The sequence below is a fragment of the Gorilla gorilla genome, chromosome 10, assembly GCF_029281585.2.
Source record: "Gorilla gorilla gorilla isolate KB3781 chromosome 10, NHGRI_mGorGor1-v2.1_pri, whole genome shotgun sequence".
NCBI classification, from domain to species: Eukaryota; Metazoa; Chordata; class Mammalia; order Primates; family Hominidae; genus Gorilla; species Gorilla gorilla.
This window is the reverse complement of record NC_073234.2, coordinates 137,188,541-137,211,896: the sequence shown is the minus strand read 5'-3', so window position 1 is coordinate 137,211,896 and position 23,356 is coordinate 137,188,541. Positions and strand designations below refer to the sequence as shown.

Genomic DNA, 23,356 nt, shown 5'->3' with positions numbered 1-23,356 from the left:
AAGCAGAGGCTGATGGATGCCACACGCGGCACCTCACACCATCTCCGAGGCAGCTTCTCCCCAGGAGCCACATACCCCAGGCCCATCTCCTGTCATCTCAGTGACAGGAGGCCCTTGCCCAGCCCTGGACTTCATCTATCCAGTCCAGAGGCTATGGGAACCCTGTTTCCAGAACTCAGCGCTCCCCCAGCTGGGTTTTTTGGGGGGTTTTTTTGCTTTTTTTTTTTTTAAGACAGTCTTGCTCTATTGCCCAGGCTGGAGTGCAATGGCACATTCTTGGCTCACTACAACCTCCGCCTCCTGGGTTCAGGCAATTCTCCTGCCTCAGTCTCCTGAGTAGCTGCGACTACAGGCGCCTGCCACCACACCCGGCTAATTTTTGTATTTTTAGTAGAGACAGGATTTCAACAGGTTGGCCAGGCTGGTCTCGAACTCCTGACCTCAGGGGATCCACTTGCCTCGGCCTCCCAAAATGCTGGGATTACAGGCATGAGTCACTGCACCCGGCCCAGCTGGGGGCTCTTGATCCACAGTTGGGTAGAGCCTGGTTGTCACCCCCTACCCCCAGCATCAGGGGCAGCCTAGGAAAAAAGGAGTTGGACCCTCAACCCTGTAACCTTCAACATCCCAGAGTGTGTCTCAGGCCTTGGCTGGCCTCCCCAGCTCCTCTAGTCCAAACACATGGCAGCAACTTGCCAAATGCACCCAGGAGCAGCCAACTCCCTCCTCCCCAGGACTGGGAGGTGGAGGCTGGGGATGCTCCTGGGAACAGTCATTAACCTTCATCCCTCCAGAACTCTCTTGGCACTGGGCAGGGAAATGGGTCCACACACACACCCACGTGCTTTCTCTTTTTTTTCCAGGCAGGGTCTCGCATACGCACATCGTAAGAACGAGACTGAATCTAAACCATCGCTCTTCCCTTGATGGCCCATGCAACAGTTCTGGGCATAAATTGGCTTTTCAAGCAACAGCCTGTGTGTTCCCCAGGAGTTATGCTGAGGTGCAAGGTTTTATGCAGCTCTGTGTTCACAGCACTAACAGCACCAGGTAAACAACAGGCACTCAATAAATGTTGACATGAATGATGCCTGGGAGGTGTGGCTGGTGAAAGCAGCAGCTAATCTGGATGCCACCAGCACAGAGGTGACAGGAGATTGTTGCAGGTGCCACGTGCGGTCATGGGGACAGGATGAGATGTCCATCTACTTCTTTGTCCCCAGAAAACCCCCACCTCCACTCATGTATCCTAGTCTCGCCTGTCAGAGTCTAAGAAGCCCCTGGGCTCCAAATTTCTGACAGCAAAGGCAGTTGGCCAGATCCCCCAACTTCCAGCTTGAAGAGCAACCAGGAGGTCTCTCTGCAACCTCCCAGAGCTCTGCAGAGCCACGTCAGCCCTCAGCACTTGGCGGGCGCCACACTCCTTTGTCCTGCTCCCAAAGCTCCCCTGAGAAATGCTCTCTGTCTAGGAGCAGCCTGAGGCAGACACAGACTCCAGGCAACAAGCCTGACTGAGCAGCAGCTTTTCATTTCACAGCTCGCCGTGCCCAGAGCCCAGCTCTGACAGATGCCACCAATAAACACAGCTCAGTGACATCGGGTGAGGCTAGAAATCGCTCCTTCCCTGGCCCGGCATTCACAAGCCCAGGCGTCCATCTGCACACCCCAGGGCTCTGGGCTGGTCGTGTGCACATGTGTTTATATAGCCATTTTATTGTGATGTAATTCAGATACCATACAATTCACTCATTGAAAGTGTACAACTGAGTGGTTTTTAGTATATTCACAGAGTTGTGCAACTGTCACCAGAATCTATTTTAAAACCTTTTTATCATTGCAGAAAGAAACCTACACCCATTTGCAGTCACTCTCTGGGCTCATTTCACCACAGAAGTTAAAGCTTGCAGGGGCAGCCGGGCGCGGTGGCTCACGCCTGTAATCCCAGCACTTTGGGAGGCTGACGCGGGCAGATCACGAGGTCAGGAGATCGAGACCATCCTGGCTAACATAGTGAAACCCCGTCTCTACTAAAAAATACAAAAATTAGCTGGGCGTGGTGGCGGACACCTGTAGTCCCAGTTACTCAGGAGGCTGAGGCAGAAGAATGGCGTGAACCCGGGACACGGAGCTTGCAGTGAGCTGAGATCACATCACTGCACTCCAGCCTGGGCGACAGAGCGAGACTCCATCTCAAACAAAACAAAACAAAACAAAACAAAAAAGAAACCTTGCAGGAGCTCACGGCCTTTTTTTATTTTATGAGCTCCAGGAGGAGCAGGTGCATCAATGGCCAGACGTAGGGACAGCATGTCCCGATATCTGGAAATTGCAAGGGTAGACTTCTCCCTTCAGGACACATTAACATGGCTGTGAGTGTGCAGGAGATATGTGCACCAGCCACGGTGAACCCCAGGCCGTTCCTGGCTCTGTGCCTTGGGCCATCTAGACAGTGGGGAATGGCTTCTCCACTGAGGATCCCTCCTAGAAAAGCCAGTTGGAGGCAGGCACCCTAGGCTGACTCCCTAGAAAACCAAACATGATCACCGAGTCATTACTCATTCTGGCCCAGAACTAACTGTAATAGACATCGGCTGTTTTGCCCAGTTGCCGATCACAGCCCATCCTCGTTGGGTGGCCTCTGCTTTGCCCCTGTGGGGAACCACCTCACCCCCACACTCAGTCCGGGTGGCTGGGATAGACCACAGTCTTATACCCAAGCACATGACCCCCAGCCAACCAATCAGGACCCTCTGCAGTCCTCTGGCAACAGTGACTAGCTCTCAGAGATCAGTAGGTCACCCAAGCCTGGCCAGTCAGAAGTCTGTGTCAAGATTCCAACTGGGGTGGAGGGAGGTCTGTCAGCCCAGGGGTTACTGCTGGTGGGAGGCCTGCCTGGGGGCCGCTGGGGGCCATCGCAGGGGAAAACAGAACAGGGAGCTGGAGCCGGGCCATGAACACCTCCTGAGCCCTCCTGACCTCCTTGAATGGAAATTCCCAGTTACATGCGCCCATAAGACCCCTTCAGGTTGAGTCCCTATGGGATGGTTTTCCATCATTTTCAAGTTTACAAGAGAAGCTGACTTGCTTATTATGCTGAGCTGATGAGTGGCATCTCACTTGGCAGGCACCAGACACAAACCGAGGGTGGCTTCATATCTCAATGAGGAAGTCCCCACCCCTACCTGCTCCCCTGACCACACCTCCTGTCCCAATTCAAATCTCAGGTGCAGCCAGAACTGGACAAAAGCGCCTCCATCAGACAAAACAGGGCAGCAGGCCCCCAGGAGGCCCGTAGGGTTCAGCGACGCCGTCTCTAGAATGCCATGATGGCCCCAGGACCCTTCCTCACCGCAGAACTTGGGTTTGGGTCACTTCAGCAAAGACTGTGGGGTGTTGACGGCGTGCACCAGCCCCGAGTGAGTGGATGCTTCAAGGATGAGAAACTAGAGTTCATCCCAGTCTCACCTCCCACCGCCTCCACACAGGCTCTCCTGCAAGGGCTTCTGAGCTACTCCCTGGTAAAGAACCAAGCAGGAGGGGAGGCCTCCAAGGCATCTCCCTTGCCTGCCCCCAGGATCAATCAGCCCTGAGGAGGAGCTGGAGGAGGGCGGAGGCTAAATCTCCAACAGATGTGGAAGATGAGTCACAAGTTTGAGTCACTCAGATTTAGCCCATCTGCCTTGCTCCCTCCCCGACAAGCTGGCCCCAGCTCCTGTAGTCCTTCTATTAGGTTGGTGCAAAAAATGACTGCAAAACACAAATACTTTTAGACTAACCTAAATAGAAGATAACGCATCTATTTGGGCCCAGAGGCCCCATTTCAGACTCCACTTGCCCATTCAAACCCCTACCTCAGACCACCAAGGGGAGACAGGCCTGGAGGAATGGTTCCATTGCAACCTCAAATTCCTTGAACCATATATGCCATAAAAAGTCCTTAGTAAAAAAAACTCTGGGCTGGGCACGGTGGCTCGTGCCTTTAATCCCAGCACTTCGGAAGGCCGAGGTGAGCAGATCACCTGAGGTCAGGAGTTCAAGATCAGCCTGGCCAGCACGGTGAGACCCCATCTCTACTAAAAATACAAAAATTAGCTAGGCATGGTGGTGTGCACCTCTAATCCCAGCTACTTGGGAGGCTGAGGCAGGAGAATTGCTTGAACCCAGGAGGCGGAGGCTGCAGTGAGCCGAGATCACACCACTGCACTCCAGCCTAAGTGACAGAGCACGACTCTGTCTCAAAAAAAAAAAAAAAGAAAAAAAGAAAAGAAAAGAAAGAAAAGAAAAAAACCTCTGTGGGTGCTCCCAGGAGGCAGAGTGTGAGTTATCTTGGAGTCCTTAGTTCAGTGTTTGGTACTTAGGAGACACTCAATAAATGTCTGATGAATGGCAGATGGAGGGTAGAGCAGACTCACACGAAGCTTTGAATTGCAAGCTCAGGGACAACCATCCCTGCTCTCCTGTCAGAGAGTGAACTCCAGGAACTCTGAACAGCTCCTGCTAAACTGTTAGGCAAGGGAGGCTGGCTTTGGAAGTCCATTTTTGCCCTGTTAGCAGCCCTCTCTGTTTTGCTGGAGAGTCCCACACTTGCAGAGACCCCCACTCAGTGCTGCTCCCATCTCTCTGGTCACCCCCCATCCACAGCATCACATTAGAATTAAAAGCTGCCCAGAGTAACTCTTACTAAAGTGTTAATGATTGCTAGAGGCATCACATGCCCCGGAGCACTTTTTTTTTTGAGTCTGGGTCTCACTTGCCTAGGCTGGAGTGCAGTGGCCTCAACCTCCTGGGCTCATACAATCCTCCCACCTCAGCCTCCTGAGTAGCTAGGACTACAGGTGTACACCACCATGCCTGGCTAATTTTTTTTTAGACCAAGTTTCACTCTTGTTGCCCAGGCTGGAGTGCAGTGGCATGATCTCGGCTCACTGCAACCTCAGCCTCCCGGGTTCAAGCAATTCTCCTGCCTCAGCCTTCCTGAGTAGCTGGGATTACAGGCATGCACCACCACGCCTGGCTAATTTTGTATTTTTAGGAGAGATGGGGTTTCCCCATGTTGGTCGGGCTGGTCTCAAACTGACCTCAGGTGATCCACCCGCCTTGGCCTCCCAAAGTGCTGCGATTACAGGCATGCGCCACCACGCCTGGCCCATGCCTGGTTAATTTTTTAATTAGCTGGGACTACAGGCACACACCACCACACCCAGCTTTTTTTTTTTTTTTTTTTTTGGTAAAGATGAAGTTTTATTTTGTTGCCCAGGCTGGTCTTGAACTCCTGGGCTCCAGTGATCCGCCCACCTCTGCCTCCCAAAATGCTGGGATTACAGGCGTGAGCCACCACGCCTGGCCTACACACTGATGTTTTCTAAATGGCTGTGTGCTACAAGGCTGCATTCGTGAAACTTCCTGTTGCCCTCAGGAGGCCAGGCAGGAGGGGGGCTCTCCTTACCTCCAGGCTCTATGTTCAGTGTAGGGCAGGGACCTGCCATAAGAAACCACAAGGCAAACAAGTGGGAAGGTGGCACATTAGGTGGTGGGGGCTGCGCAGCTCCTGGGTGTTCCTCACTAGTTCCCAGGAGGAAGGAGGAAGCAGGAGCTTGTTACTTTTTGTTTCAGGAAAGAACAGGAACCGGAATGGCACGTTGGCAGGGCGCGGTGGCTCACACCTGTAATCCCAACACTTTGGGAGGTCAAGGAGGGCAGATCACTTGAGGTCAGGAGTTTGAGACCAGCCTGGCCAACATGGTGAAACCCAGTCTCTACTAAAAATACAAAAATTAGCTGGGCATGGTGGCGCATACCTGTGATCCTAGCTACTCGGGAGGCTGAGACAGAAGAATCGCTTCAACTGGGAGGCAGAGGTTGCAGTGAGCTGAGATGGTGCCACTGCACTCCAGTCTAGGCCACAGAACAAGACTCCATCTCGGCCAGGCGCAGTGGCTCACGCCTGTAATCCCAGTACTTTGGGAGGCTGAGGTGGGTGGATCACGAGGTCAGGAGATCGAGACCATCCTGGCTAACACAGTGAAACCCCATCTCTACTAAAAATACAAAAAATTAGCCGGGCATGGTGGCGGGCGCCTGTAGTCCCAGCTACTCAAGAGGCTGAGGCAGGAGAATGGCGTGAACCCAGGAGGCGGAGGTTGCAGTGAGCCGAGATTGCGCCACTGCACTCCAGCCTGGGCGACAGAGCAAGACTTCGTCTCAAAAAAAAAAAAAAAATGGCATGCTGAGGTTCCAATGGCCACCCCCAAAAGGAATTAGACCTTTGGAAACTAGGTCCTCCAGGTGGCAAGTCATGGGTTTTAACTGGGTCTCAAGACTCAGCTTAGAGGCAGGCAGGGCAGGAAGGAGACTGAGAGAAAACAACAGGGCTTCTCGCACTCAGAGCCCTTCAGAGATGGGGGCCAAGGGAACCCCCAGTCTTGCCTGGACTCACTCAGCACCACTGTGACACACCCACTCCCCCATGGGACTCTGAAACAGTCCAAAGAGGATACATGGCTTGCCCAGGGTCACATGGCTGCTCAGTGACTGCACTGGGACCAGAACCCAGGAGTCCACACTCCTAGCCCGGCCTCTGTCCTCCCCAGCATCATCTCTCTGGTGGGGCAGGTTTGGCCTAATACCCTCTTCACCTGTCCACTCTCCCCTCTATCTCCCCGTAGAAGACCACCCACCCACTCTTGTCACCAAAACCCGTCCATCCTCCTAGTAATGGTCTCCCAGTTTTCCTCTGAGGAACCATTCCTCTCCTGACACAGCTTCTCCGTTCCCAGTGACGGCTATCAGGGTGGGCGTGAGGCTCAAGCCTGGCCAGTCACAGCACTGCAATCCCTGGCAACAGTGACTGGTTCAGGGATAGGTACATGATCCATTCTGCACCTGGACATAGCCAGTGCGACCCAGTGAGTGTTGGAAGAGAGGAATGTGCTCCATTTGCTGGGAATGCTATAAATAGTGACATGAGCCTGGAGTTGCTGGGTGCCCCACTAGCAGCCTGAGATAAACACAACACAGAAGGCAGAAGTGAGAGACGGAGAGCACTTGGATCAAGCCTTAACTGAAGGCAGAACAATGGGTCACCTCTTTTTTTTTTTTTTTGAGACAGAGTCCTGCATTGTCCCTGGGCTGGAGTGCAAGGGTGCGATCTCAGCTCACTGCAACCTCTGCCTCCTGGGTTCACGCTATTCTGCCTCAGCCTTCTGAGTAGGTGGGACCACACCCGGCTAATTTTTTGTATTTTTAGTAGAGACAGGGTTTCACTATGTTGGCCAGACTGGTCTCCATCTCCTGACCTCGTGATCTGCCCCCCTCGGCCTCCCAAAGTGCTGGGATTACAGGCGTGAGCCACCGTGCCATGCCGGTCACTTCTTTTTATGAGAAAATATGTTTCTTATTGTGTTGAGCCAGTCTGAGTTAGGTCTTCTGTTGCTCATAAGCAAGAGGCTGATCATAAACAAGAGCTGCTGCATCAACAGCATCAGCTTTCCTCCTTCCTGGATCTGAACAGTCACAGAGCAACCCCCGAGGAGAGGAATGCAGCCTGAGGGTGTCGGCCCCCATCTGACGCCCCTCGTGACATTTCCCTTTAACTCCTCTTGTGCTCCCCACAAAGCCAGGCCCCCAGGTACCTTGAGCCGTTGCTGATGAGAATGCTCTCCCGAATGGTCAGGGTGCAGTAATACCACACCAGCAGGAAGTTGAAGACTTCGTCAGTCACCCTGTGCAAGGAAACAGCCCCCGGAAGGGATGCGGGCATGAGAACCAGGCACAGCCATCCCACCCTCACCTCACAGAGCAGCAAACCAGGCTGAGGGCTGCCCACAGCACGCGCTGCCTCTGGAAGCTCTTATGACACCAGGGAGGCAGGGGGAGCTTGGTCTCTTGAGCGTCTTCCCTGGCCCTGCAAATGCCTCTGCACCTCCTCATCTTTCTCCCTGAGTCCCACCTGTGCTTCAAGCTCCAGCTGAGTCTCCCCCTCCTTCCCTGACCACTCAGCCCAGGGCAACCTGTCTGTCTTCTAAACTCTTCCCACGTGATGTGAAATTTCTGGTGGGATGTTAACGGAAGGACTTTAAGAACGGGAGACTTGGCCAGGCATGGTGGCTCCCGCCTGTAATCCCAGCACTTGGGGAGGCCGAGACAGATGGATCACTTGAGGCCAGGAGTTCGAGACCAGTTTGGCCAACATGGTGAAACTCCATCTCTACTAAAAATACAAAAATTACCAGGGCGTGGTGGCACACACCTGTAGTCCCAGCTACTTGGGAGGCTGAGGTAGGAGAATTGCTTGAACCCAGGAGGTGGAGGTTGCAGTGAGCTGAGATCGTGCCATTGCACTCCAGCCTGAGCGACAGAGCGAGACTCTGTCCCAAAAAAAACAAAAGAATGGGAGACTTAATGTTCTATTTAAGGTTGCCTGCAGTGTCAAGATATAAACTCCCTCTGTCCCCTTAAAGCATCTGTAAACTTTGTTACATGTATTTAACACAAAAAATTACCTATGGGCCCTACTGTCTGTGATGTTAGAGAGTTAGAGTAGGTAGCTAATCAGATATAAACAGGGCCCCCTCCAACCAGGAATGTCAGGTGACCATCAGGTAATGGTCAGGTGGTTGTTAACTGTCTCTCTTAAATAATAATTGGCCACACCCAGTGCCAGGGAAAGGCAGTCTCCCTATAGATAGGAAAAACATGAAGCTGGTGATCAGCAGCCTCCTGGTAAGATCTCAGGAGCTGGGCAAGTGGGCTCAAGCATGTGCACTAGGAGGCAAAATGACAGCGTTTAACTCGTACATGACTTTCCGGGGACATTCCACCGGCAAAGGGAAGAATGCCTGAAGTGACCATGTGTGCAACTCCAGGAAACAAACTGTGCACGCGCCCCTCCCAGCTCGCAGGCCACTGCGCATGCAGACAGCCCACCCCAAGGGAAGAATCAGAGGAGGGTCACCAGACCCCCGGAAGTCTGCCAGCATATAAGACCCCAGGTCAAAGGGCACACCGCACACTTGTCCTCCAAGATGCCCGCTCGGCCCTCTTCTAAGTGTACTTTACTTTTTCTTTTTTTTTTGAGACAGAGTCTCGCTCAGGCTGAAGTGCAGTGGCGCAATCTTGGCTCACCGCAACCTCTGCCTCCCGGGTTCAACCAATTCTCCTGCCTCAGCCTCCTGAGTAGCTGGGACTACAGGCATGCTCCACCACACCCAGCTAATTTTTTTTTTTTTTTTTTTTTTTTGAGATGTAGTTTTGCTCTGGGGCCAGGCTGGAGTGCGGTGGCGTGATCTCGGCTTACTGCAACCTCCGCCTCCTGGGTTCAAGTGATTTTCCTGCCTCAGCCTCCTGAGTAGCTGGGACTATGGGTGCACACCACGATGCCCAGCTGATTTTTGTACTTTCAGTAGAGAAGAGGTTTCACCACGTTGGTCAGGATGGTCTCGATCTCTTGACCTCGTGATCCACCTGCCTCGGCTTCCCAAAGTGCTGGGATTACAGGCGTGAGTTACTGCACCCGGCCTGATTTTTGTATTTTTAGTAGAGATGGGGTTTCACCATGTTGGCCAGGCTGGTATCGAACTCCTGACCACAAGTGATTCACCCAACTCAGCCTCCCAAAAGTGCTGGCATTACAAGCATGAGCCACTGCGCCCAGTGGCTTTTCATTCCTGCTCTAAAGCGTTTTGTTTGTTTGACACGGAGTTTCACTCTTTCACCCAGGCTGGAGTGCAATGGTGCGATCTTGGCTCACTGCAACCTCCACCTCCTGGGTTCAAGCGATTTTCTTGCCTCAGCCTCCAGAGTAGATGGGATTACAGGCGCCTGCCACCACACCCAGCTCATCTTTGTATTTTCAACAGAGACAAGGTTTCACCACATTGGCCAGGCTGGTCTCAAACTCCTGACCTCAGGTGATCCACCTGCCTCGGCCTCTCAAAGTGTTGGGACTACAGGCGTGAGCCACTGCATCCGGCCAAGCTTTTTAATATACTTTCACTCCTGCTCTAAAACTTGTTTCTTCTTCTGCCTTACGCCCCTCAGTCAAATTCTTTCTTCTGAAGAGGCAAGAATGGAGGTCGCTGCAGACCCCTTCGGATTTGCCGCAGGGAACTTGAATACCACCACCACTAACGCTAACGGGAGAACTTTAAGAACAGGAGACTTGGCTGGGTGCGGTGGCTCACGCCTGTAATCCCAGCACTTTGGGAGGCCGAGGGGAGTGAGCGAGACTCCACCTCAGAAAAAAAAAAAAAAACAGTAGACACTCTGTGTTCTATTTTAGGTTGTCTGCAGTGTTAAGCTATAAACTCCCTGTGTCCCCTTAAACCATCTGTAAACTTTGTTACATATATAAAAAAATCCCAGTGGGCCATATTGTCTGTAACACTAACTGAAGAACTCCTTTTCCTCCTCCATGGTGACCACAGCGCGGGGCTGGGCCGTCCTCCTCCATGGTGACCACAGCGCGGGGCTGGGCCGATCCAGCTTTGAAGGCGACAGACCCGGGCTGTGGAGCATGCTGTACCTGGTCAGCATGGAGGGCCAGCAGACCGCTGTGTGGGGATTATCAGAGCCCCACTGGCCTCAGCCCTGCAATCTGTGAAGTGGAGAGGCTGACCCACCATGTGAGCATCCCCAGGGAAAAGAACTCTGCGAGAGAGTCAGTGACAGACGCCCCTCTGAGGGCTTCCCCACCACTGCCAGTCTGTCTGAGGAGGCACTGACAAAGGCTTTGTCTTTGGCAATTTTTTTCTGTTTTTAGAGTCAGGCTGGAGTGCAGTGACGTGATCATGGCCCACTGTAGCCTTAATCTCCTGGGCTCAAGCGATCCTCTCACCTCAGCCTCCTAAGTAGGTGGGAATACAGGTGTACAATACCACATCAGGCTAATTTTAAAAACTTTTCTCGGCTGGGCACAGTGGCTTGCGCCTATAATTCCAGCACTCTGGGAGGCTAACGTGGGTGGATCACTTGAGGTCAGGAGTTCAAGACCAGCCTGGCCAACACGGTGAAACCCCATCTCTATTAAAAATACAAAAAAATCGGCTGGGCGTGGTGGCTCACGCCTGTAATCCCAACACTTTGGGAGGCCGAGGCGGGTGGATCACAAGGTCAGGAGATCGAGACCATCCTGGCTAACATGGTGAAACCCCGTCTCTACTAAAAATACAAAAAAGTAGCCGGGCGTGGTGGCGGGCACCTGTAGTCCCAGCTACTCGGGAGGCTGAGGCAGGAGAATGGCATGAACCGGGGAGGCGGAGCTTGCAGTGAGCCAAGATCATGCCACTGCACTCCAGCCTGGGCGACAAAGCAAGACTCTGTCTCAAAAAAAAAAAAAAATAATAATAATAATTAGCCGGGTGCAGCGGTAGGCACCTGTAGTCCCAGCTACTTGGGAGGCTGAGGCAGGAGAATGGTGTGAACCCGGGAGGCGGAGCTTGCAGTGAGCCGAGATCGCGCCACTGCACTCCAGCCTCGGAGACAGAGCGAGACTCTGTCTCAAAAAAACAAAACAAAACAAAATACAAAAAATTATCCAGGTGTGGTGGTATGCTCCTGTGATCTCAGCTACTCGGGATGCTGAGGCAGGTGAATTGCCTGAACCCAGGAGACAGAGGTTGCACAGTGAGCTGAGATCACACCACTGCACTCCAGCCTGGGTGACAGAGTGAGACTCTGTCTCAAAAATATAAATAATAAATAAGCGACCCCCCCCACCGCCCGGGGAGGCCGAGCTCCCTCCCTTGCCACACTCATTTCCTGTTCAAGTCATGTTGGCCTCTGATGTCCTCAGAGCTGTGCTTCTGAGACTGTGGACGCTCTCTGGTGCTTCCGAAGTCATGACGGACACCGTACACTGCCCTGCTACTCTCAGGCACCATCCTCAGCTAGTGTCCTCAGCAGCCCTGCGTGGGAAGTGCATGTCTTCTCCCTGCTCTCCAGGTGGGGAGTGTCAGCTCAGGAGAACAACTGACTTGCCCACAGTCCCACAGCCGGGAAGAGGCAGAGCCAGATTTGAACTGAGGCCCTGAGATTCCAGGGTCTGTTCCTGACTCTCTTGAGACGAACTCTGTGAGCAAAGGTTCAGCAAGGTGTGGGCAGAGAGTGACTGTTGTCTGTGACCACAAAGTAGGGCCACAAAGCTTCAAAGCAGTTGCATCCTCCTTTCATTTTGCCCCCAGGGCCCTTACAGTTGGTGAAATCATCTCCCAGTTTAGGGAGAGAAATGGAGGAGATTGGGGGGGGTTCCCTCCCTTTTATGAAGATAGACTGCACCCAGCGGCCATTTCTGTTCCCATACTGGATAAGTCTGTGTGACACTGGGAGGTACACAGGACCTTCCCTGTTGGGGTCAAGGACAAAGACTTTAGGAGTTTGAGACCAGCTAGGACTGGTCATAGCAAGACTCCATCTAGAGACAGAGTTTTGCTCTTTTGTTCAAGTAATTCTCCTGCCTTGGCCTCCCGAGTAGCTGGGATTACAGATGCATGCCATCAGGCCCGACTAATTTTTGTATTTTTTGTAGAGAGGCGGTTTCGCCATGTTGCCCAGGCTGGTTTTGAACTCCTGGGCTCAAGCGATCCTCCAACCTCAGCCTTCCAAAGTGCTGGGATTACAGGCACGAACCACCACACCCGGCCCATCTCAAGAGTCTTAATCACATCTGCAGAGTCCCTTCTGTAAGGTAACTTATTCACGGGCTCTGGAGACCAGGACATGAACATCTTTGGGGATCATTATTCAGCACTAGGCAGAGACTAATTATTGGGAACTTATAACCTTGCAGGCATTTTGCATAGATGATCGCTCTGGATCCTTGGACACTACAGAACTGGTTCCTAAAGCAGGTGCACTTACCGCATCCCTGTCGGCATGACTTCCAACTACCAGAACCCGCCACTCTGGGTGTTCCTGGGGGGCTTTATCAAGCCGCCAGCATCTACTCTGCTGGTGCAAGGTGTAGATCAGAAGGGTGGAGCAATTAACACCCTCTGGGGACAGTCCTCAACTGCCCCAACTGATAGCAAATGGTGGATAAATACCCCAGCTCCCTCACCCTCAGGTGGGATAACTCTGAGGCATGTTCTACGCTGTCCCCTCATTCCCTAGCAGTATTGAGCTCCAACTACCCACAGGATAATGCTTTCTTGCCTCACTTCCCATTCCCCTACCAGTGTCTCCTGGGATCACCTCCTGAATAAACTACTGGCACTAAAATGCTTGTCTTGGGGGTCTCTTCTGGGCCAACCCACACTAAGTACCACTTCCCATTTTACAGATCACACAGACGGCAAGCACTGGAGTGAGGTCCAAACCCAAGCCCACTCAAGCCAAAATTAACTCTGACTACCTCTTTCCTAGCCTGGTTCAAACCTGATAGAGGACAGTCCTAACCAGGCACAGCCTCTTGGCCTGAAGGCAGCAGAAGGAGGCTTCCAACTCTCCTGCTGCCTCAACAAAGCCTCCAAACGCCCAAGGAGTACTGGTGGAGTAGATGTCCTGGAGCCTGTGGAAAAGGTGAGGAGACAGACAGAGAGGCCCAGGGATCCACTTCAGGTCACACAGCCCGTGAGTGGCAGAGCTGGACCCAGAACCCTAGAGGATGCTGGCCACGCCCAGCTGCAGGCTTAGTGGTACCAAGAAGGGCCTCCGGGTGGGGAGCCTAGCCAGGAAACCATCCCAAAAGGGGCAAGAGGAAGAAAAGAGAATCCTGCTCTGTGGACACACTAGCTATGAAGCTGTGAGCCTTTTTCCCGTATGCCCAGTCTTAGCCCAAAACAACGGTGATGCTAACTGGTGCTAATATTTAAACAGGCACCAGTCTAACCAGTCTCCAGACACAGCTTCTCCTGCCCTCCAAGCTGCCCTGCCAAGTAGCTCCTGTCACGCTCACTGTATCTGTCAAGAAACTGAGGCTGGGAGAGGTTCGTCATTTGCCTAAGGTTAAACAGCAGGGCAGGCTTCCCGGGGGCACTGGCACAGAGATGAACGGCCCGTCCAATCCCCCTCCTCTGCCCCGTTTTTAGCCTATAGAAGGTGTACTGGGTTGAATAGCATCCTTCCAAAATTCATGTCCACTGGGACCTCAGAATGTGACCTTATTTGGAAACAGGGTCTTTGTAGATGGAATTAGTTAAAATGAGGTCATACTGTGTTAGGGTGGGCTCTAAATCCAGTGTCTAGTGTCCTTATACTAGGGAAGGAGGCCGTGTGGCGTGGTGACAGAGACAGAGACGAGTGAAACACAGCTTTAAGCCAGGCAATACCGGGGCTTGCTGGCAATTCCCAGAAGCTGGAGAGGCGAGGAAGGGTCCTCCCTCCCCGAAGCCTGTGGAGCGGCATGGCCCTGCCACGCCCTGCTTTCAGACCGCCGGCTTCCAGAACTGTGGGAAAATGTGTCTGTCGTTTTAAGCCCCCAGTCTATGGTACTTAGTTACACTGGCCCTAGGAGATGAACACAGAAGCAGGTGGGAGAAAAAGAGACGCTCAGGCCCTCGGGGAACCTTGGGCCTCAGGACAGCAAGGGTTTGCCTTCGGAGGGCCCTGGAGGTCCCTGTGCAAGGGACTGTGGCTGCACATTGACAACTTTTACCCTCTTTGAGGGGGGCACATGAGGAGTAGTACAGATGTGTGCACCCTTTGCCCTCGTGGAAACAGGCCAGGCTCTGGGCAGCAGGCGAGCACGGGCCCAGGGCCTAAAAGAGCGTTTGTTTGGGCATTCAAGTGGCCAGACCAGCAGCCGGATGCCCAGCCAAGCGCCTGCCAGGCAATAAACGCTTGGCACATAGGCCAAATGCCCAAACCGTACTTGACCGCTTCCCCTGGGGACAGAGAACCCAGGGCCAGAGGAAGGAACAGCAGCCCAGGCAGGGCAGCAGCAGCCCACAGCCTCACGGCATGGCTGTGCTGCACTCGGACGGTACCAGGAGCTGGGGAGCCCCCCAAACAGCGCCTCCACGTGCCAGCCAGGGTGGAGCTTCCACACACAGTGCCAGCTCCCTGAATCGTCACAGCCCTGTGAGGCAGGGACTGCCGTCACCTTTGTTTCACAGATGGGGAGATTGAGGCTCCCAGAGGGAACCTGCCCATAGTAACAGCCAGTTGGTCTCAAAACCATTTTCTTTTCTCTTCTCTTTTTTTTTTTTTTTTAAATATAATTGGGATATAATTCACATACCATAAAATTTGTTCTTTTAAAGTATATAATTTAGTGATTTTTAGTATATTCAGAGTTGTACAACCATTACCTAACTCCAAAACATTCTTTTTTTTTTTTTTTTTTTGAGACAAGGTCTCGCTCTGTTGTCCAGGCTGGAGTGCAGTGGCACAATCTTGGCTCATTGCAACCTCTGCCTCCCAGGTTCAAGTGATTCTCCTGCCTCAACCTCTTGGGTAGCTGGGATTACAGGCACCCACCACCACGCCTGGCTAATTTTTGTATTTTCAGTAGAGACAGGGTTTGACCATGTTGCCCAGGCTGGGAGAACATTCTTATTACTCTAAAAAGAAACCTTGTACCCAGTAGCAGTCATGCCCTCCTTCCTGCCTCCCGCAGCCCCTGGCCACCACTCACCTACTCCCCGTCTCTATAGATTTGCCTGTTCTGGGCAGTTCTCAGCAATGGAATCCTACTGTGTATCTTTTTGTGACTGGTTCTTTAACTCAGCATCACATTTTCAAGGTTCATCCATGCTGCAGCCTGGCTCAGTACTGGTGACAGTACTTCATTTCTCTCTCTCTTTTGTTCAGACCAGGTCTCCCTCTGACCCCAAGGCTAAAGTGCAGTGGTGTGATCATGGCTCACTGCAGCCTCAAACTCCTGGACTCAAACAATCCTCCCATCTCAGCCTCCCAAAGTGCTGAGATTACAGGTGTGAGCCACTGCACCCAGCTAAATAATTTTATTTTTTATCTTTGTAGAGATGGGGGTCTTGCTGTGTTACCCAGGATAGGCTCAAACTCCTGACCTCGAGTAGTCCTCCTGCCTCCCAAAGTACTGTACTGGGATTACAGGTGTGAGCCACCACGCCCAACTTTTCATTTCTCTTCATAGCTGAATGATATGCCACTGTACAGATAGACCACAGTGAACTCCTTTTTTTTGGGGTGACAGAGTGAGACTCTGTCACCCAGGCTGGAGTGCAGCGATCTCAACTCACTGCAACCTCTGCCTCCTGGGTTCAAGCGATTCTCCTGTCTCACCCTTCCGAGTAGCTGGGACTAAAGACATACTCCACCATGCCTGGCTAATTTTTGCATTTTTAGTAGAGACAAGGTTTCACCATGTTGGCCAGGCTGGTCTTAAACTCCTGACCTCAAATGATCTGCCTGCCTCGGCCTCCCAAAGTACTGGGATTACAGGCATGAGCCACCGCGCCAGGTAATGAACTCCTTCTTAACTAGTACAGTACAAGGCCTTTCCAGCAGCCGTTTAACAGATACTTGTTGGATGGAGGTGGGGCAGACAGGACTGGCATTTCCCATGAGAAATGGCCCCTCTCTCCCCTACACCTCATCATGCCAAACAACACAAAAGCAGGAGAGGCCCTGGGTCCCCTGGATCCCTCTCTCCCGGCCCCCACCTGACGTCTGCATGCCCAGGCCCAGGCACACATGGCCACACCCACTACCTGTAGTGAAGGACGAATCGACATGCCACGGCACCCAGGAGCAGGATGATGGTCAGGTAGAGCTTAAACTTCTCATATTCGTCCTTGTAGGCAAACCTGCCACGATAGACACGCCCAGGGGAGTGCCCCTTACCATGACTATTCCAGCACCTGGGCATGGCCCTCAGCCCCATCAGACCCTTGTCCTTCAGCCACTGCCATGGCCCATAAGGACCTTCCCATTCCACTAAAGGAAAGACCTGGCCTTGACAGGTTGGTGGTGACCAATGAGGGGAAGAGGGCCAAGTATGCAGAAGGCCCATGTCCCTGGACTCTGGTCTGGGGCTCTGGGCCCATGCTGGGGACAGGCAGGGGGCAGAGACAGGGCCTCTTCCCTCAACCAACTGCTGCTGCTGAAAGGCCAGGGTTTGCGGCTGTCTGGAAATGGGGTAGACTCAGGGTAGACAGGACTGCCCATCTCCCTATGTGTGTGATAGGGCGTGAAACAGAGCAGGGCCATTTCTTGTGCGAAATGGGAAGTCCTGTCCACCCAACATACTGACTTGGAGGAAGGGAGGGAGGGGAGGGAGGGAAGGAAGGGAAGGAACCAAGGAACCAACCCTCTCCCAGGTGCTCTACCTACAGAGGAGGAGAGTGTCAGAAACTCCAAAAGCCAGCGCCTCACCTGTGACCAGGTTTTTATTTATGCAAAAATTCTAGCTTAGATGCAACTTCCCTGAGCTGAAGGAACAGAATGCCAGAGGCCTCTGAGCCAGGTGAAAAGCGTGAGACGGGGTGTGGGTTGGGGTGTAGGATAGGGTGTGGGGTGAGAGTGGGGTGGGATGTGAATATGGGGTGTGGGGTATGGTGTGGGTGTGGGGTATGGTGTGGGTGTGGGGTATGGTGTGGGTATGGGGTGGGGTGTGGGTGTGGGGTGTGTGGTGTGGGTGTGGGTATGGGGTGGTGGTGTGGGGTGTGAGTATAGGTGTCGGTGTGGGGTGTTGGGTATGAGGTGTGGGGTGTGAATGGGGGTGTGGGGTGTTGGGTGTGGGGTGTGAGTATAGGTGTGGGTGTGGGGTATGGGGTGTTAGGTGTGGGGTGTGGGTTTGGGGTATAGGTATGGGTGTAAGGTGTGGGGTGTGGGTTTGGGTTTGGGGTGTGGGTGTGGGGTGTAGGTGTGGGGTGTGAGTGTGGAGTGTGATATGGGTGTAGAGAGTGGGTGTCAGTGTGGGGTGTGGGTGTTGGGTGTGGGGTGTGAATATGGGGTGTGGGGTGTGGGTGTAGGATGTGGGGTGTGGGGTGTGGGGTGTGAGTGTGGGTATGGGGTGTGTATGGGATGTGGGGTGTGGTGTGGGTGTGGGTGTGAGGTGTGGAGTGTGGTGTGGATGTGGGGTGTTAGTGTGGGGTGTGGGGTGAGGTGTGGGTGTGGGATGTGGGGTGTGGTGTGGGTGTGAGGTGTGGAGTGTGGTGTGGATGTGGGGTGTTAGTGTGGGGTGTGGGGTGTGGTGTGGGTGTGGGGTGTGGGTATGGGGTGTGGAGTGTGGTGTGTGGTGTTGGTGTGGGGTGTTGGGTATGGGGTGTGGGGTGAGGTGTGGGTGTAAGGTGTGGGGTGGGGTGTGGGTGTGTGGTATAGGTGTGGGGTGTGAGTGTGGAGTGTGGTGTGGGTGTGGGGTGTGGGTGTCAGTGTAGGGTGTGGGTGTTGGGTGTGGGATGTTGGGTATGGGGTATGAATATGGGGTATGGGGTGTGAGTGTGAGTGTGGGTGTGGGGTGTGGGGTGTGGATGTGGGTGTGGGGTGTAGTGTGGGCTGTGGAGTGTGGTATGGGTGTGGGGTGTGGGTGTGGGGTGTGGTGTGGGTGTGGGTTTGGGTGTGGGGTATGGGTGTGGGGTGTGGGGTGTGGGTGTGGAGTGTGGGTGTGGGGTGTGGTGTGGGTGTGGGGTATGGGTGTGGGGTGTGGGTGTGGAGTGTGGGTGTGGGGTCTGGGTGTGGGGTGTGGGTGTGAGGTGTGGGTGTGGGTGTGGATTTGGGGTGTGGGTTTGGGGTATGGGTGTTGGTGTGGGTGTGGAGTGTGGGTGTGGGGTCTGGGTGTGGGGTGTGGGTGTGGGCTTGAGGTGTGGGGTGTTGGTGTGGGTGTGGATTTGGGGTGTGGGTGTGGGGTGTGGGTGTATGTGTGGGGCGTGGGTGTGGGTGTATGTGTGGGGCGTAAGTGTGGTGTGGGTGTGGGGTATGGTGTGGGGTGTAGTGTGGGGTGTGGCATGTGGTGTGGGTATGGGATGTTGGGTATGGGGTGTGGGATTGGGTGTGGGGTGTGGAATTGGGTGTGGGGTGTGGGGTGGGTGTGGGGTGTGGGTGAGGTGTTGGTGTGAGGTGTGGGTGTGGGGTATGGTGGGTGTGGTGTGTTGGTGTGGAGTGTGGGTGTGGGTTCTGAGTGGGCGGTGAGGGTATGGAGTGTGGGGTGTGGGTGTGGGTTTGGGGTGTGGGGTGTTGGTGTGGGTGTGGATTTGGGGTGTGGGTGTGGGGTGTGGGATTCAGGTGGGTTCACAGTGTGGGGTTTGGGGTGTGGGTGTGAGTGTGGGGTTCGGGTTGTGGGTTCGCAGTGTGAGATTTGGGGTGTTGGTGTGGGTGTGGGTGTGGGGTGTGGGGTGTGGGTTCGCAGTATGGGGTGTGGGGTGTGGGTGTGGTGTTGGTGTTGGTGTGGGTGGGGTGTTGGTGTGGAGTGTGGGTGTGGGGTCTGGGTGTGGGTTTGGGGTGTGGGGTGTTGGTGTGGGTGTGGATTTGGGGTGTCGGTGTGGGGTTCGGGTGTGGGTTCCCAGTGTGGAGTTTGGGGTGTGGGTGTGGGTGTGGGGGGGGTGTGAGGTGTGGGTCTGGGTTGTGGGTGGGGGACACTTACTTGGCCTGGTTGCTGAGGAGGGTCACGTTCACATTGCCGAGGACCAGGTTCAAGTAGAGCCTGGAAGGAAACACCTGTGAGGGGCATGATCCTTAGCAGGTGGGTGCGAATCAACAACATTCAAACTCAACACACTTAATGAGCACATCCCAAGCACTGATGTTAGAAGATAGGGGGCCTAAGCTCAGCGGGCAAATGGGCCCCCACATCGAGTGAGAATGATGACTAACCAAAGGACATTAACCTGTGACAGGACAGTGTGAGAAGTCGATTTCCCCTCCATGCTACCCTAGAGACCGTATTTCTAAGCCTGCCTTGCAGCCAGATGTGAGCAGGTGACTAAGCATAGCCAATGAGGTAGAGGCAAAGGTACAACCTCTAGGTCAATTTTTAAAGAATTTTCTTTATTTTTCATTATTATTATTATTATTATCATTGTTATTATTTTTAGAGACAGGGTCTCACTCTGTTGCCCAGGCTAGAGTGCAATGGTATGATCATAGCTCACTGCAGTTTTTTTTTTTTTTTTTTTTTTGAGACAGAGTCTCACTCTGTCACCCAGACTGGACTGCAGTGGCACGATCAGGACTCGCTATAACCTCCACCTCCCGGGTTCAAGCGATTCTGCTGCCTCAGCCTCCCAAGTAGCTGGGATTACAGGCACGTGCCACCAGGCCAGCTAATTTTTGTATTTTTAGTAGGTTTAGGGGTTTCACCATGTTGGCCAGGCTGGTCTTGAACTCCTAACCTTAAGTGATCCACCTGCCTCGGTCTCCCAAAGTGCTGGGATTACAGGCGTGAGCCACTGTGCCCAGCCTCACTGCAGTCTTGAACCTCTAGGCTCAAGTAGTCCTCCCACCTCAGTCGCCAAAGTAGCTGGGATTACAGGTACACACCAGCACACCAATTTTGTTAAAGTTTTGTAGAGATGTGGTCTCACAATGTTGTCCAGGCTGGTCTTGAATTCCTGGGCTCAAGTGATCCTCCCACCTCGGCCTCCCGAAGTGCTGGGATGACAGGCACAAGCCACCGCGCCCGGCCTTGAGTTGGGTTTTCTATCATTTGCAATCCAAAGATTCCCAACTGAGGTAAGAGGCACAGAGGCCTAGGGACAGAGGGGCAGGAAGGCAGACGCGCATGACACTGTAAGAGGGTCACGAATGCTAGGCTGCTGCTCATTCTGCAGAAAATGATCATCACTTAACTCATGGGGTCTATCCCAACACAGTCAAAAAGGAGAAGCTCGGAGGAATGGGTTAAAATATAACAGGGCTAGCCAGCTCCCTCCCACCTGCTACAGGCCTGAAAGGAGCCCCTCCTCCTAATGCACGGCTCTGACTCAGCACGAGGCTGATCCGGAAAACAGGGTCAGGGTGAACTGACTGTGCTCAGCAGCGTTAAGTCAGGTCACGATGATACGAGGCTGTAAGCAGCTCTCTCTCTCCAGAACAAGGTGGCAATGACATCACTTAAGGGAGGGAACGGGGACTTCTCTGAAGGGGGGAAAATACAAAGAACGTGGGCTTTGGAGTCAGAATGTCTGCTGTTCACATCCTGGTGTGGCCAAACATTCGCTGATGTCTCTGAATCTTGTAAAAATGGGCATCTCTTGGTCTGACGCACAGATTGTTGAGGATAAACCAGGTGACATCACAGGAGGTCCCGGCACAGCTCTGAGCGTGCAGGAGGCACGCAATGCATGTTTGTTCTCCTGGGAGAGGACACTTTCCCTCTTAACCCCAGGTGGCAGCAGGCATGCGGTGAGTGCTGGTTCCTTGCAACGGCCCTCCCAGGAATGCTGCTGTCACACGGTGTGGCTAAGGTCCCCTCCTGGGCTCATGGAGGAATGTGTAAGGAAGGCTCCTTATCTCTCCTGCCCTTGCTTCCCTCTTTCCCCTTCAATCTGAGCACCAGCAGGAAGGTGAGAGTTATATGGACCAGCTGTGCTAGGCCTGGGCATGGGCCTGTGCTAGGGGTGGGGAGGTTGCCAGCTCCTACCCGTTCTTCTTGGGCAGGTAGGCCTCCATGTCGAAGAAGACGTCCTGCCGCTCCTTGATGTTCGCTGCCATCTGCTGAACGAGCTCCGCCTCCTCCCGACTGGCATGGCGTTTGCACCTGCGGACAGAGATGCAGGCACAGGGGAAGGGGCGTCACTCAGAGGGAGGAGGGCTATGGACTCCCCGGGCCCCAGCCTCCCACCTTCTACCCCAGCCTCCCACCTTCTACCCCAGTGCCTCCCACCTTCTACCCCAGCCTCCCACCTTCTACCCCAGTGCCTTCCACCTTCTACCCCAGCCTCCCACCTTCTACCCCAGCCTCCCACCTTCTACCCCAGCCTCCCACCTTCTACCCCAGCCTCCCACCTTCTACTCCAGTGTCTCCCACCTTCTACCCCAGCCTCCCACCTTCTACCCCAGCCTCCCACCTTCTACCCCATCCTCCCACCTTCTACCCCAGTGCCTCCCACCTTCTACCCCAGTGCCTCCCACCTTCTACCCCAGCCTCCCACCTTCTACCCCAGTGCCTCCCACCTTCTACCACAGCCTCCCACCTTCTACCCCAGCCTCCCACCTTCTACCCCAGTGCCTCCCACCTTCTACCCCAGCCTCCCACCTTCTACTCCAGTGCCTCCCACCTTCTACCCCAGCCTCCCACCTTCTACCCCAGCCTCCCACCTTCTACCCCATCCTCCCACCTTCTACCCCAGTGCCTCCCACCTTCTACCCCAGTGCCTCCCACCTTCTACCCCAGCCTCCCACCTTCTACCCCAGTGCCTCCCACCTTCTACCACAGCCTCCCACCTTCTACCCCAGCCTCCCACCTTCTACCCCAGTGCCTCCCACCTTCTACCCCAGCCTCCCACCTTCTACTCCAGTGCCTCCCACCTTCTACCCCAGCTTCCCACCTTCTACCCCAGCCTCCCACCTTCTACCCCAGTGCCTCCCACCTTCTACCCCAGTGCCTCCCACCTTCTACCCAGCCTCCCGCCTTCTACCCCAGCCTCCCGCCTTCTACCCCAGCCTCCCACCTTCTACCCCAGTGCCTCCCACCTTCTACCCCAGTGCCTCCCACCTTCTACCCCAGTGCCTCCCACCTTCTACCCCAGTGCCTCCCACCTTCTACCCCAGCCTCCCGCCTTCTACCCCAGCCTCCCGCCTTCTACCCCAGCTTCCCGCCTTCTACCCCAGTGCCTCCCACCTTCTACCCCAGTGCCTCCCACCTTCTACCCCAGTGCCTCCCACCTTCTACCCCAGTGCCTCTCGCAACCGCAGTTCCCCATCTCAACTCTCGGGGTTGGAGGAGTGATGCTGCCTCCCAGGTAGTCTTGTGACTTTCAGAAAGTCCTTAAACCTCTCTGCCTTATTTTCCATACCTGAAAAGCCAGGATAACCTCAAGCCTACCTCACAGACAATAGCCTGGTGAGGATTAAATGAGTAAGTACAGCATAGAGCATTTAGAATAATATTTGATAGTATGAGCTCAAGGGATAATTACTGACAATACTATTTTTCTTCTCATTTTTCTTTTCTTTTCTTTTTTTTTTGAGACGGAGTCTTGCTCTGTCACCCAGGCTGGAGTGCAGTGGTGTCATCTCGGCTCACTGCAAGCTCTGCCTCCTGGGTTCACGCCATTCTCCTGCCTCAGCCTCCCAAGTAGCTGGGATTACAGGTGCCTGCCACCACGCCCAGCTAATTTTTTTTTTGTATTTTTAGAAGAGATGGGGTTTCACCATGTTAGCCAGGATGGTCTAGATCTCCTGACCTCATGATCTGCCTGCCTCGGCCTCCCAAAGTGCTGGGATTACCGGCGTGAGCCACCACGCCCGGCCTTCTTCTCATTTTTCTAAAGAAATAGCT

At 53.8% G+C, this 23,356-nt stretch overlaps 1 protein-coding gene across 2 annotated transcripts in view; it reads right to left on the bottom strand.

The window, feature by feature from the left end:
• The window catches only part of TMEM120B (transmembrane protein 120B), a 68,831-nt gene that overhangs the window by 12,832 nt on the left and 32,643 nt on the right, over window positions 1-23,356 (bottom strand). For both annotated transcript variants that reach the window (XR_010129438.1, XM_055358229.2), the window contains exons 3-6: window positions 21,497-21,613; window positions 19,499-19,558; window positions 16,629-16,724; window positions 7,632-7,721 (exon numbers count right to left, since the gene is read on the bottom strand). Coding sequence is in view for 1 of the 2 variants with exons in the window: in XM_055358229.2 (XP_055214204.1) it covers window positions 7,632-7,721; window positions 16,629-16,724; window positions 19,499-19,558; window positions 21,497-21,613 (363 nt within the window). In the remaining variant the exon portion in view is untranslated. The remainder of the gene's footprint in view (window positions 1-7,631; window positions 7,722-16,628; window positions 16,725-19,498; window positions 19,559-21,496; window positions 21,614-23,356) is intronic.